We start from the raw sequence: 15,626 nt of genomic DNA on the forward strand, positions 1-15,626 counted from the left end.
CCAGAACAATCTCTGTCTTGGATTCCGCTTCGGTTTGATCTTCATCTCCGACACTGAGATTACCAAATTAATTTGGTCGTTAACAATGTGCCCGTGCCAAAATTAATTCAATATAAATCAAATCAAATTTCTCTAATGAAATTGGTTAACTATAAAGATAGTGTTATTTTCTCTAACCAAAAAGTATTTCCAAAGGATATGTAAGGTTGTGTTTGATTATAAGGGTTGGGAACTTGTCCTCCACATATATAAATCCTAGCGATTCATTAACTCATGATTAATTAAGCATTATCTAAAAGCTTTAAAAACAAATTAATATGTTTTTCAAATATATATATATATATATATATATATATATATATATATATATATATATATATATATATATATATATATATATATATATATATATATATATATATATATATATATTTGAAAAAGAACACTGCTTAGCAGTTAGGGAAGCGTGCACACGGAAAACGATGGAGTAGAAGTTGAAAATTTGACTTGCCAAACACACTCTAAATCTGGTTGCAAAAACCATTTCAACCTCTAACTCATAATGGGCTTGATCTAACGCGGTAGAACTAACCTAGGAGAGAGTTAACCCTAACCTTGCTTTGGGCTACCCGAAAATCCTTCTAAGCCTGAACCTTTCATCTAATTGTTAGGGTCCCTAGGAGAGAGCTTTCTGAAGATATCATGATGCGTTGTAGTCGGTTTTACGGTTGAGGCTTGTGGGACACGATTGAAACTGGATTCTTAGATCATAGACCTAAAGTGAACTTAGGAGGGGTCAGGCTTAGGGACCCTTTCTGTTTCGGCCTAACTAGCCGAACAGAAGGCCTAGCCCATCAGGCAGCACAGCCAACCTCTTTTCTTCCACCCTAGCGACCCAGGCAAGCAGACCGGGCCAGCCCAGCCTGTAGGCGGGCCACCCTTTCCTCTCCCTTTACTGGGCCACCAGAAAATCAGCAAGCCCGGCCCAGCCGTAAGCTCTCGACCCAGCCGGGCCAGCTCATTTACCAGCATGATCTTTTTGCTTTAAATCGAATTTGCTATATATTTGTCGACAAATTTTTCTCTAAAAATTTGTCAGATGTAAGTACAGTACAATCGTAGTGTAATTACACTGTAACTTGCATATAATTACACTGTAACTATAATATAACTTGTATGTAACTTTCAAGAATCTCTTGGTAATATGTTATTTCAGTAAAATAGAGGTCGTGGGAACAAATCCATTCACATATATGTGTGCTATGATTTTTTTTTCTTCCTCACCAGAACAAATCTTGTAATAGATCTAACGATTCAAAATTATGTGAAACTTACATACAAGTTACACTGTAGTTACATTCAAGTTACAGTGTAATTACATATAAGTTACAGTGTAATTACACTACGATTGTACTATAATTACATCTGTCAAATTTTTAGTAGAAAATTTGTTGACAAATTTATAGGTGGTTCCGCTTTAAATTTGTTGTCAAAAATTAGCAAAGGTATGTTCCATGTAACTACAGTGCAACTTATATGTAGCTTTTAGAAAACCTTAGGAGACATGCTATTTTTGTGAGAACAGAGGTAATGGTACTGAATCTCCTTAATCTGTGTTGGTTGTGATTCTTTTTACTACCTCCATGCACGAATTTTAAAGCAAATTGAAGAGTTCAAAATTATATTATAGGTACATACAAGTTAAAAAAACATACAAGTTATAATATAATTACATTATGATTATATTATATTTACGTCAGTCAAATTTACCAATAATTATATAGCAAATTCGCTTTTATGTCATCAAACAAAAAAAAGAGTCGAAAAATAATAATAATAAAAAAAATGGCCCACCGTTTTCATCTCCTTCCTTTTACTATTCTAGGCTTCTAGCAAAGCTTCGCCAATCGAGGCGACGCTTAAAATGGGAGAGCCCCGGAGGCGCGCGCAACCGCACCACGCTCGCCGGCGCCACCGCGCCACGAGTTCCACGGCCGCGGCGTCGTCGTCGTCGTCGTCTACGGTCCATCACCGCCCCCGATCGATGCACCCCGTGCCGCCGCCGGTGGCCGCGCCTCCTCCCGCGCGCCGCTAGGTCTCCCGCACGCGCCTGCATGCGGTATTGCGGTGGCCGTGGCGGTGGTTGACTGACCCCATGGCGTCGCGGCACCGGAGGGGGGCTTTCCCCGCGGGGGCGAAGGCGGCGCCCGAGGCCGAGGCGGCCAAGGAGAGCGTCGCCGTCGCCGTCCGCTTCCGTCCCCTCAGGTTTGGGTCGTTTGCCTGCAGGTTGATTGTTTTTTGGGGGTTTGGAATCTGGGGGGCAATGGTGGATTGATTTGGGCGGTGGTTTTCATGGTGCGTGTGGGGAAGCCCGCGGGAGGTTCGGCGAGGGGAGAAGATCGCGTGGTACGCGGACGGCGAAACCGTAGCGCGGAGCGAGCAGTCCAACCTCGCGTATGCCTACGGTATGTGTTTGATTCGGTACGGGGGACAGGGGGAGTTATTGGTGGAACTTGTGCTATTTCAAAATGGAGTAGCTGCTTTCTCAAGATATATCAATGTGGAATTTACTGGATTTTACTGACTCCCCAATTGTATAATTGTATTGGATATGTGGTGGCCTGCTTGATGTAGGAAGTAATAACCAATATATTCATCAAAGTTCAAACTAGTTAAAGGGTAACAACTGTAGTCTTGGTTAATTTTTATATGTGCTTGATAAATACATCAACCTGGATATTTGGTACTGCTTGATCTTTATGGTTTGATTGCACTTGTTAATACATGAACTATATCACATTTTTCATGCAAGGCATTGACTGTGTTGCTGTCACAATACAAATAAAAGATGTTGTTAATGATTGGGTGACCATGCATATTGGGGCAAAATATGCCTGAACACTGTAATTTTTGGCTGTTTCATTGCATATGACATATAATTTTCACATGCGATGGTATTTTCCAATTCACACATCTTTATGACGGCACTTATCTAACTTTCTCAGTAAACATTTGAGGAATTCATGTTTACCATCCCATCTAAATTGAATTTCTTGAATTTGCTCGGTTACATTTAATGCAGTATCAAATTTAGAAGCCCTAATTTGCTTTTGATTTCTTCTTCAACTCACTGTTTATAATACATGAAACTCATATCAAGCCCACCTAGGTATATATAATATTTGAGGTAACTATGTTCAATGCAAAGATAAAATACTTCCTTTCTGAGGTAACTAATAGAGTACCCACAAGACTAACAACACTCTTTTTTTTTTTTTAAAAAAAAAACAATTATCAGAGGCTAATACAAGATTTCATATCCAGATCGAGTCTTTGGACCAACAACAACAACACGTCACATATATGATGCTGTGGCTCAATATGTTGTTAATGGTGCCATGAAGGGAATAAATGGTATTGATCTTTTGTTCTCTTATTCCTATATTTCTTGTTATTTAAATAAACTTTTATGGTTACAAGAATGAAGAATAGTTGTTGCTCTTTTAGCAGACTTTGAAATGATTCAATTGTTTATTTGAGTTTCAAAAATGTTCAAGATATGCTGGGAACATAACTGAAGGCTTTGCGGTTTGGGAAAAAAAATGATCCATCTGAAATTTCACATATAATATGATCTTCAGTGGTGAAAGATGCCGCAACTATTTATTGCTTCTATTATTTGGGATGAATGTCAAACTTCTGCTTCTTGTTCTCTGCCACAGGTACAATATTTGCATACGGGGTTACAAGCAGTGGAAAGACACATACAATGCATGTAAGAACATGTGGATCAAGGAAGTTGCTTTAAATACTTATGTTTTCAATAAACATGGTAGTTAATGACTGATTCATTTGAGTATACTTCATAAATTATAATGGAAGTCATCCAAAATTTTCTGGGTAATATGGACATGTGATTCCAGCTTGGTGCTGAGTACTAAACATTGTCTGTAAATTACACTGCAATCTAGATTTGCATTACCTTCCATTTCCATTACAGATCCAACATAACTTTTTATTTAATTTTACTTGACTGTACATCAGATATGCTGCTTACTCCTGTAATCCTGTAGAGTTAGTTTTCTGCCAAATAATCTGGTTATAAGTTGTTCCACTGATCCTTTCATTGAAGAACGATAATTGTATCTCTTTCTTGAAGCGTGCCATTCGCGTTAGTATGTATTTTTCTTTACTTTTACTAGTAGACTGTAATGCTTTACATATTCTAGAAACCATTTATTTCTGAAGTTCTTCATCTACACTCATTTAATGAGCAGGGTGATCAAATATCCCCAGGGGTAATACCTTTGGCTGTGAAGGACATTTTCAATATAATACAAGAGGTAGTCTTTGGTAACCATACCTATGACCTGTCCACCATAATTCAATCAAGCCTTTGTCATGGCGTGATCTATGGGTTTTTTCTTATATTTCTACTAATGTTTTATCTGTAGACCCCAAATCGAGAGTTCCTCCTTCGTGTATCATACTTGGAAATATATAACGAGGTTTATCATCATCCCAGTTTGTCTATTTTCTGTCATCGTGATAATTTTAATTCTAAGTACTCCCTCCGTCCCTATTTAGAGGGCGTGTTATTTTCTGGTGATGTCCCATTTTACAGGGCGTGGTTGTTTTTCTGCTGATATTCTCCCGGGAGTATCCCTTCACATGCATGTGAATGACCCTTGGATACCTGGGCTTAATAACTGAATGATGCACCATTTGGCCAGCCGCATGATGCGTGGGACCAGGAGGATTAACTTGTACATGCATGTAGCCGTTACAAACCATTCACATCCCGTTTAATTAGGTGCAATTTAGGAAGAAAGTAGTTTGTATGCGAGCCCTTGGTCTTGGTTAAAAAAATTTGGCGCCCTCTAAATTGGGACAGAGGGAGTAGATCCTATGTACCTTTCTGGTTGTTTTCATAAGAAACAACACCTAACCATAGTTTATATTTAAAAATATCAACTAAAGAAAAGAGAGAAAATAGTATAGCCACTGCAATCCTTTTTCCTTCCTTTTTTTTGGGGTAAATTAACAACTTGTAGCCAGAGTTGCTTCATGTGATTGAAAAACTAGCTATCTGTGCATGCCTGTTTTACTTACATTTTTTTGCCAAAAAAGTTTTGGAGCTGCTTTTTGGAAAAAAATGAATGCCATATTATTTATGTTGAGTGTGTTGTTCTGAACTAATCAACTTACATAATCTTGCTGCTTGTTTTATATTGTATTAATTAGAGATATTTACTTATTACAGGTTGTCAATGATCTACTAAATCCTGCAGGGCAGAACTTACGGATTAGGGAGGATCTTCAGGTATGGAAAGCCTCCTTTGTTAAGTAATGAAGTCTTTGTCATACTACCATTTAGTCTTAGTCTTCACAATCTTCACAATCTGTTGTACACTTTCACTTAGACAGTTACTGGCCGATGTACTATGGGATCGTTTTGATCCACAAAGTGTGGATACTTATGAAAACTCACTATTAATGTCGGATACCGTGGAATTTCCATGATTTCAAAAGGAAGAGAAATAATTGGCAATACCTCCAATTCCCTGTTAGGTAGTTGGTCTATGGTGGATGTAAAACTCGTGGATGATTTTCTTTCCTTAATGGAAATAGGGGGGCATCCCTTTCATAAAAAGATAAGTAGTGCTATGCATGTGTCCAAATGTGGGCCATAATTGAGTTAATTTGACCAGTGGAATATGCCTAATTCATTCAGAGTTCCCAATATAGAAATCACTTGATGGAGGAATAAGTATCTGATTTGATCGCGTGTCAGATAACAAATAAGCTGTGAATTGCTGGATTCATTGTATTATTGCTGGATTCGTGTCAGATAACAAATAAACTTAGTTCAAAACATTGTATTATCGTTTTGAACTAAGTTGCTGATTATTCTTGACTTTTGCTTATTACATCTCAGGGAACAATTGTTGAAGGGATAAAGGAAGAAGCAGTGTTATCTCCTGTACATGCTTTGTCCCTTATTGCAGCTGGAGAAGGTTTTTTTTCCTCTCTAAGGTTTTAGATGTCTGTTTTATGCACATTTTATTATCATGATTGCTTGCCAAGGATAATCCTTAATTCACAAACTTATCTTCTTTTCGATAGACACCAATTGAACTATCATGTTACAAAGTTCAATCCTCATAATAGACAAGGTGATGTGAATTGGTAGTTAAAGTAATTGGAGACCATCTTTTACCTGCCTTAGATTTCTTATGAAATAGGCGATAGAGCTTAGTGCATATGTAGTGTGTCATGAATCAACTCATATAAAACTACAGTGAGTAGTTTATATGAATTGCAAACATGCTACTTCGTTTTTGCTTTGGATGAAGGGTTACATCTTGCATTGCCGTTGTTAAAGGGAATAACCTTTTTTTGAGAGAGATGACTAAATGGATTACCACTGAGAGCTAAAAGTGTAAAAGGTCACTTACCTGCATCTAAGCAAATTGCTTTGTCGTACCTAGTGAAATTTCTGTTTCATGTGGTGCAATTATTGCATGGCCATGCGTGGTATTCAGTGCAACGGTTGCACATGCGTGGTATTCACCAACATTGGGCTGATGCTAGTATTTTCATCCACAATTCATGATTCCTGCAGTTAATTTTCTTTCCTTAGTTGTTTTTTCAGGAGGTGGCTGGCATATAAGGCCACTGTGTTTGGTTTGTGAAGTCAACCAAGAGATTATTCTGTAGTCTATTCTCTTCCTTCAGTCTTTCAATTTCTTCTTCAAATGCCTTGACTTTATCTTGTTGCCATCATGGAACTGACCAAAGCTCAGGGATTTGAATCCTCATTCAAGCAGGCCCTGTCGGGCCTCTTTGTTACCAATACCTCCCATGATGTTCTGGTACCAAATTGTCAAGGGCCTAGGTTAGGCACCCCTAACTTCAGGAAATAGATGAGAAAACAGAGAAAGGAAGTGAGAAGTTAAATCTTTGATTCTTATCCTGTAAACACCATAGGCAGGGACTCAAATAGGCAGCATAACTGCGACTTTAACCAGCCAGCTAACAATATCCTATCACCTGCCAAGACTAGTAAAGTGGTGGATGAAAGAGGAATTTCATTCTACCTGTAGAACAGAATAGCACAGCTGTTTTGGCTCGTAATAAAGCTAAGGTCCTGATTGAGCAAGATGTGCGGGCACCAGCATAGGCTTAATCCTCATTTGATTTGCAAGAACTAGAGTACTGACCAAACAATATAGCAAGTTGATAACAACTGGACTTCTGGACTTATGTCTTGACTAAATCAACCCTGTTGATCCCCCTTCTGGTGCCAAGGCTTGGTCCTGGACCAACTGCGTTGGGGGCTGCTGATACTGCATTCACCCTGTATGCACATGCCTGCTATTTATTGAACATTTATGCAAACTGATTGCCAGTTGTTCAAAGGAAAATTTTGCTACAGAACATCCCAATTTCGTGGTTTTAGCCCGTAGGACACCGCACGAACTCACGTTTGGGAAAAGACACTCCATAATCGTGGTAATTTGCCAACAGACACTGCGCCGACTAAAATAATGTATTTGTGCTGATAAAGTGCTAAGGGTCCCGATTTTTGATGCGGAGTGACTGAAATACCCTTGCGCCTTTCCGGTGCACCTTGGCTGCTCGTGTTCTTACCCTCGCCCACTTGGACACCACAAAGATCCCTCGGCATCATCGGCATGGGCGCCGGCGCGGCGCGCAGCGAGGTGACGAAGATCTTGGTCTCCACCTGGAGGCTCTGCTGCTGCTCCCCCCTCATCTTGAAGCTCAGTCTGCAGCTTGCCGCCGGAGCCAGCGACGCCTTGAGCACCGTCTGCTGCACCGCATTCGTCCACGCCGCCGGAGCGGCGAGCTGCCCATCCTCCACCGCGGTCTCATCATCCACCGGACACGAGATGAGCACCCCCATCACCGCAATGCAAAATCTCTTTGAAACAAACCAAAATATCATCTTCTGACACCAAAACAACCAAGAACGAGGAACCAATCCAATCACTGCAAACAAGAATACACACTTGGTTGTGTAAAAAAAAGGCAACATTTAAACGCTCACCCACCTTGTTGTTGACCCGGCTAGTGTCTGGGGTCAGTGAGAAGCGTGTAAAGAGCAGGTGAGCAAGGGCATTTCGATCACTTCACGTCAAAAATTGGGACCCCTAGCGTGTCATCAGCACGGATACATTATTTTAATCAGCGTGATGTCCACTGGCAAATTACCACGATTATGGAGTGTCTTTCCCCAAAAGTGAGTTCATGTGGTGTCCTACGGCTAAAACCACAAAATTGGAATGTCCTGTAGCAAAATTTGCCTTGTTCAAATGCACCTTTATACATGTGTAATTTCTTTTCTTAGTATCTGGTGCTTCATATTTTGTTGGGTCTGTAGTACTTGATTGTGGATCAATGCACTTACAGTTTATTGTGTTTGGTCTATTTTTTCAGAGCTTAGACATGTTGGATCCACTAACTTCAATCTGCTAAGTAGCAGAAGCCATACAATTTTCACACTGGTAATAGGAGAGAGAATTGTTTCTGTTTGTACTTAAAAGAAAAAAAAAGTGAATCCCTCTATTTGATGTGTATATATCTCTATTGAGATTGATGCATGTAAATCAGCAAGCAACATCGTGCTTATTTTAGAAAGGAATTAGACTCTTATTAAAAAGACCTGCATTTGACATTGTGAGTGCATCTTTTATATGATTCAATTGATTTTTCATGCAGACAATAGAGAGTAGCCCCCGTGGTCAGTCTAACGAAGCGGAAGCGGTTACCTTATCTCAGCTGGTGGGATGATAATCTTCTCTTCCCCTTTTCTTCTTAGCCCATCACTCTTACTACTAAAATGATATGCACATATGTTACGCACCTGCATGTCTGCATTCCAAATATGTCTGTTTATTTAATCCATATTTGAATTTTATGTATATTCATGCAACCAAAACACAATGGTTTCTTAGTTTTCTTACTCATTTGCAGAACCTCATCGACCTGGCAGGTTCTGAGAGTTCAAGGGTTGAAACTGCAGGAGTACACCAGAAAGAAGGGTCTTATATCAATAAAAGCCTGCTGACTCTTGGAAAGGTAGTCCTCATTTATATAATCGACATTCAATAATGTAAATTTCCACTAATATTGAAATATAGACATGCTGTACTCATGCTACTAAGATTCTGTAAGCCTAGCCATTTCATTGCTTCTGGAATGTATGTGTGGACTGTGGCTTTGTGAGTTTAGACTCTAAATCCTTTCTAAATTTCCAATGCCACAGTCCACAGGTATACTTTCTGCATGCAGTAACTGCTGAGGGAAAGAAGACAATACAGTTTCTTAAGTTTATTCATTTCGTGCAATTTTGTTATTTGATATTTTATAACTTTACCCATTTTTCCAGTGGTAGGAGCTTCCCTTCTTTTATTTGCAAGAATAAAGTTACCCATTTTTTTTATTTTGACTAAAAGAAGTTAGGTTGTATATTTCAGGTGATATCAAAACTGACTGATGAGAAAGCTACTCACATTCCATTTCGAGATTCAAAATTAACGCGGTTGCTAAAGTCATCATTGAGTGGTCAAGGACGTGTTTCTGTAAATTTCTCAGGCACTGCTTACAAGTTAAAATACATTCATTATTTGATCAAATATTTGCATTAATTTTTTTTGGTACAGTTAATTTGCACAGTTACTCCAGCATCAAGCAATTCTGAAGAGACACATAATACATTAAAATTTGCCCACCGTGCAAAGCACATTGAGATCCAAGCAACACAAAATAAGGTAGATATGCTTATTCATCAGAAAATTGTCCCCATTGTTTAATCTCCTGTTAGGTATTTTCTTATTGTTGCAAATACATTCATGAATTTCAGATTATGGATGCAAGATCTCTAATCAAGAAATACCAAAATGAAATTCGTCAACTAAAGGAAGAACTTGAACAGCTGAGAAGGAGTATTCGTACTGGAACCCCTATAGAAGACACCATGCAAAAGAAACATCATTTGTTGGAAACAAAAGGTGATTTTGGACTTATTGCATTATTAGTGCTTCGTGGTTTTGTTGGTATGCACTTTACCCATCATTTTTGAAAGAAAATGTTTACCATATCTATTGCCATCACTTGGGTGCATTATGCCTTTATTATAATCACCTATGATGCATTCAGTTCATTGGTGGATTCTTAATTCCTAACACAAGTTCATCACATGGAAAGCTAGAAGATTGTAATGTCAAGCTTCAATCTAGACTGGAACAAGGAGAAGAAGCTAAAGCTGCTTTGCTTGAGAGGATAGAACATCTAACAGAACTAATTCTGGTTTCCGCAAAGGCAAGTCGGACTACTAAATCGTCTCACTGCCCAAGGCGAAGACATTCTTTTGGTGAAGAGGAGGTCTGATTACTCAAATAATTTTACTAAATGTTATAATTCGAATGAACTTGTATTGATATTTTGAATACAGTGCCATATTTATTATATTTAGTACCTCAAGTTCTTTAAAGTTTGTGAGCTGCTTATAACTGCAGCTTGCATATCTCCCATATGAAAGGCAAGACATCATACTGGATAATGAAAGCAATATGTTGTTTGTTCCTATCGAAGGATTCGGTGAAAAATTTAAAAGCTCCCCCAAGGAGGAGACGGAAAATCAGAAAGGACACCTTAACTGGCTGAATCTACGGGTATGCACATGAATGATGTTTAATCCACTGCATTTTAAACACTTTCTATCATAGTGAAGAGTTGTACCATTTTTTTTCATGTATCACTTATATTAAGCTATGAAGGTTTCAGAGGAATGGTTACCTTTAAGGAATACAGGGGACTGCGAATCACATATTCACATCCTTACTAATGTTGCTAACTTCCATTATGACAATCCTATACTATGATAGTGTAACCTTGCATGTAATACTCATATTCCGTGGCCATATGACATCATTTGTTTCTAAATGATTATGCAAGTTGAATTCTTCAAATGTTCTTTGCAGATTTGTACTTAGATTATGGAACCAAAATATAATGATTGAGTTTGCTTTTGTTTGTTAGGATTCTTCCTCTTACTGACCTTTTTGTGATTTGACTGCATGCAGAAGTGTGATAGTGGTTCTACTAATCTGACAAGTTCGGATGGTGAAAACCCTAGTTCGACCAAATCATTACCTGCCCTTTCCACACCTCTGGGGATCGGATTTTTTAATGTCACATCAGAACAAAGGATGTCAGATTATATGCTTGCTGAGAATGTACCGGCTAATCTGTTATGTGTTGGCCATAGAGAATTTCCTTCTGACAGCCTTCCTGTCCAGGAAACACCTTTGGTACAAAATTTGTGCTCAATGATTTTTCAATTTGTTGCTTGACACCTAATGTTAATTTCTCATTAGCTGGACAGAATTTCTATGCCAAAAATATTTATAATCTGGTACTGATGTTCCTCTCTAGAACATTTTATTTTCAACTAAACACTGATTATTTTTTCTCAAAAATTTGCCTTTTATCTCACACTAGGGAAGGAATAAGTGAACCAACATTGTGTACCGCCTATTTCCAATCAGAGTAGGACTAAACTGAAAATTGTAAAGGTTGCTATCAAACATTCATAGAAGACATTCCACAATTTTGTTAGATTTTTTTAGAACATTCATTTTTTTTTTTTGTTAACAACAAGCGTAGATGTGTTTTCTGTATATACAAATCAGAAAGAATGGTTAAAGTTTGAGTTCAAGGGAGATTGGGAGAAAGAGAAGGCTGAGTAGGAGTAATGGAACAGCATGGCAGCAATAGTCTGGGACTCGGATTAATTATTTGATAGATGTACATTCTATTATAAATGTCTGAGCAGATATCTGTAAAAAATAGTGATGGCATGATCTTTTATGTCAAATAATAACAGGTTAGTAGAAAGACTTCAGATCATGTGGACATATTGAGAGAGCAATTCAATATTTTATCAGGGGAGGTTGCACTCCATCAAAGTGTTCTAAAGCGCCTATCAGAGGAAGCTGGAAAAAATGCAATGAATGAACAGATTGAGGTAATCTTTCTACTGTCCACTGGTGTGCTCTATGATATATTATTATAAGCGCTCTTGTTTTCTAAAATGTGTTTCTGTCTATGTTAAGATGGAAATGAAGGTGGTCAATGATGAGGTTAAGCTCAATAAGCAGAAAATAGCATCTTTAGAAAGGCGGATTTCTAATTCAATGTCAAATAGTCGAGGCATGCATGATAATTTAGAACTCTCACTGGTAATGTTTACCTGCACCCAAGTGTGATTTCCAACTTTGTGTTCTTCTAACTATATACATATCATATTGTTACATTGGTTTTGGCGTTGTGCAGCCTTACATTGAAATACCTGAGCAACTCAATGAGAAAGCGTTTCAACTTGAGGTGAACAAATTGCTCTTTTATGCGTCTGTTCTTTGGCAGTGAGCTTCATGCTCCTGGCTGGTAACATTAAAGCATTGTGTTCTCCTCTTAATGGAAAGATACATCATTCTAAAAAAAAGTATTAGATGGAATGGGAACTGAAGATAAGGTTCTTGTGGGACAAAATGGTAATACAATTATACAAGTACTCCAAGGATCTGCATTGATGAAAATAATAGCATTTCAAATTTCCATAGTAACATCATGCTAGGGCCTTTCCATTTAAAGTGGTACAATGTTGTCGTACTCCTACACCATGCAGTATCTACAGGAGGATATGGTATTATTGGCATGAAAGCACAAAAGGTAGAATTTTCAGTGTTCCAAACAGTGATTGTAGTGATGTACTGATGTTTTCGCAAACAGAATCTTATTTTCCTTCAACAAGATGATAGCAGTCACAAATCTGGCTGTTAATGCTGTGAACATTGGTTGGTTGTGGGTTTGAGGACTGAGGGTAGGGTAGTTGCCTTATGGCGCTTTCGCAACCAAGGCTGCAAACTCTGGTAGATACTCTCTTTAAAATATATATCTGCTTGACCTGTAAGAGATGCGGTTGAACGTTTTGACTACTAAGAAACCTATCTCTGTTATCAAGTAGATATCCTAATACTCTTATTTCGAGTTGGTTAAAGGCCTAAGAAAATTGTAACTAACAGCATAATTTTTGCCGGCTGTTTCTTATTTCTTGCCACCCAGCCCACCTTTGGAGGCTGCAGTTTCCAGTGCTTACATCTGCTGCAGTGCACCGCTTGCGACAAGCCAAAAGGCAAAAGCCTGTAGCAGCTAAAGATTGAAAATTTCATTTTCTCATGTAGATCTTTGATAGCCTGCAAATTTGTGCAAAGAAGTTTTGCTATAGATTACTTCCTCCGTTCTAAAGTATAAGCATTTTTTGTATGTATCTGGACATCCCTTCATCCAGGTACATAGCCAGAAATGCTTATATTTTGGAACGGAAGGAGTATTTGTTTCCGTGTTGTTGACTGTGTTGCAGAGTCATTTTATGTCTCCATTTTGAACATCACTTTTTTCTTTAATTACTGCTGGTAAAAACAGCAGACGGCAGATTAATGAAAGACGAGCAAAAGATGATTAGTAAAATTCGTGGAGCAAGACAAAAGCTTGTAGTATTACTTATAGTTTTCCCTGTTTGCTATCAGGCAAGTGAGTGCCAAGAGTTTCTGTTGTCAGAAAGAACCACATTTCAGCACAACACAGGCATTGTCCAAGAAACAGGATCTCAAGCTCACAAAGGAAAGCCATTGCCCAGTGATGTATCTGATGAATTTCTGAAAAAGGCGTCACAGGTTTGCCTTTTCTCTGCACTCTAGGCCTGCTGTCCTGCTTCCTTCCATTCTAACTTCAAGCCAGTGATATGTACTCCCTCCGTTTCATAATGTAATACTTTCTAGCATTGCCCACATTCATATATATACTAATGAATCTAGACACATATATATCTAGATTCATTAGCATCTATATGAATATGGGCAATGCTAGAAAGTCTTACATTATGAAATGGAGGAAGTATATTGTGATTCTCAGGGATAAAATCGAAATTAAACTGTTCCTCCAGCCATTTATTGGCTCATATTAGTCATATATCTTGTTTCTTTTCTACTGCTTTGCTTCATAAGATTGAGTGATTGACCAATGAGAAGCTTGTAGCCAGGTGATTGGTGCTCTGTACTTAAACCATGCTGTCCTGTCATGATGATGTACACTTGTGCTGATAATTAGTAGTGTTAGTATTCCTATGGGATGACATGGGAATTAGTGCTTCAAAACAAAGGCACCGGAAGTTGACATTTGTGGGAAGGTTTTATCATGAAATGTGTTAGCATCTAATACTACCTCCCTTTTTTAATAGATGGTGCCGTTGACTTTTAACATACTGTTTGATCATTTGTCCTATTCAAAAATTAAATGTAAATATGCAAAAAAAAAAAAGTCAAGCTTAAAGTTTCTTGTTGGATAATGCTACTTGTATTACCTAGAATGGTGCTCTTATGTTACACATTTTCTCTCCAGGCAGAGATTGATGAACTGAAGCAGAGGGTATCTGAACTCACTGAAGCCAAATCTCAACTAGATTCTTGTAACCATAAGCTTCTAGAGGAAAGTACATATGCCAAGGGCCTCGCCTCAGTGACCAGTGTTGAGTTGAAGGCACTATCAGTAAAAGTCACCAAACTGATGAAGCAGAACGAGAGGCTTAGCAGCGAGTTGGCATCAGGAAGAAACCAAAGAAGAGGAAGCCATGGTCCGAGGGGAGCTAGGAGGGAAAGCCACACGAAACGATATGAACCAGCTCGCAGAGGAGACATGAATGCTCTGGAGGCCATGCTGAAGGAGAAGGACCAAAGACAGGCAGAACTTCATACGAAAATTGAGGAGTCAAAACAGAAGGAAGCCTTCCTGGAGAAGGAGCTTGCCAATATGTGGACTGTACTGGCAAACTTGAAGAAAACCAGGGGAATTGACCAAGAAGATTTTGACTCCAAATACAATGGATCATGGGCCTGAAAGCACTGAAGCAGGTCGTGGTAGAAAAACAATCTTCCAATCGTCTGCTCTTCAGCAATGTATAGGCAGCTGTACCAGATAAGCAGGGTGCTTTTTTTGTACTCCATATAAGCAGCTGTACCTGGGTTCTTCTCCAGTCTGAAGTTTGCTGTCTGTATACTCCTGAAATAAGCTTCCAGCGTGAGTAAGTGCTTGTTGCTGGAATATTCACTGCTAACTGCTCCCGATTGATTTACAAATTACAAATGTGTGAATATATGTAAAGTAATGTAAACTATTTTATTTGTCCGTTCATCTTGTCTTTTGTCTTCAGTCTCTTTCACTAGGTTGCGTAAGCATGATATGATAAGTATACAACCAGATCTGGGCTTTGGAAGAGTGCTAGACTGCACACATGGTTTAACATTTGCCACGTTTTTTCTTTGTTTTGAGATCACGTTTTCATTTTCTTGTTCCGGTAAGAGAACGCATATACTTTCACTTTGATGCAATTTTCAACCTTACCAAGTTTTGATAAAGTTGCCAAAAAAATGTTAACATTTAGTTTGCTATTAAATTTTGGTAACTATATAGGAAATCCTGCCAAAATTTTAGTAAGTTACCAAAATTTTGGCAATGCCAAAAATTAGTAAAGTTTTTTTTTTCAT

General features: G+C 38.4%; 1 protein-coding gene across 1 annotated transcript; it reads left to right on the plus strand.

Moving 5' to 3' along the window:
* Positions 1 to 1,902: 1,902 nt before the first annotated feature.
* LOC9268532 (kinesin-like protein KIN-7G) lies at positions 1,903 to 15,271 on the plus strand. The gene is given in 23 exon segments (XM_026026398.2): positions 1,903 to 2,265; positions 2,371 to 2,465; positions 3,325 to 3,414; positions 3,723 to 3,775; positions 4,278 to 4,343; positions 4,455 to 4,508; positions 5,264 to 5,323; positions 5,939 to 6,017; positions 8,461 to 8,528; positions 8,743 to 8,805; positions 8,998 to 9,102; positions 9,501 to 9,605; positions 9,687 to 9,794; positions 9,887 to 10,009; positions 10,011 to 10,034; positions 10,231 to 10,407; positions 10,542 to 10,697; positions 11,109 to 11,336; positions 11,912 to 12,052; positions 12,141 to 12,266; positions 12,361 to 12,411; positions 13,614 to 13,760; positions 14,485 to 15,271. Coding segments are annotated over 23 exon segments (2,724 nt in total). The 5' UTR covers positions 1,903 to 2,155; the 3' UTR covers positions 14,980 to 15,271.
* Positions 15,272 to 15,626: the final 355 nt, after the last annotated feature.

This window comes from Oryza sativa, chromosome 6 (genome assembly GCF_034140825.1).
Source record: "Oryza sativa Japonica Group chromosome 6, ASM3414082v1".
Classification (NCBI taxonomy): Eukaryota; Viridiplantae; Streptophyta; class Magnoliopsida; order Poales; family Poaceae; genus Oryza; species Oryza sativa.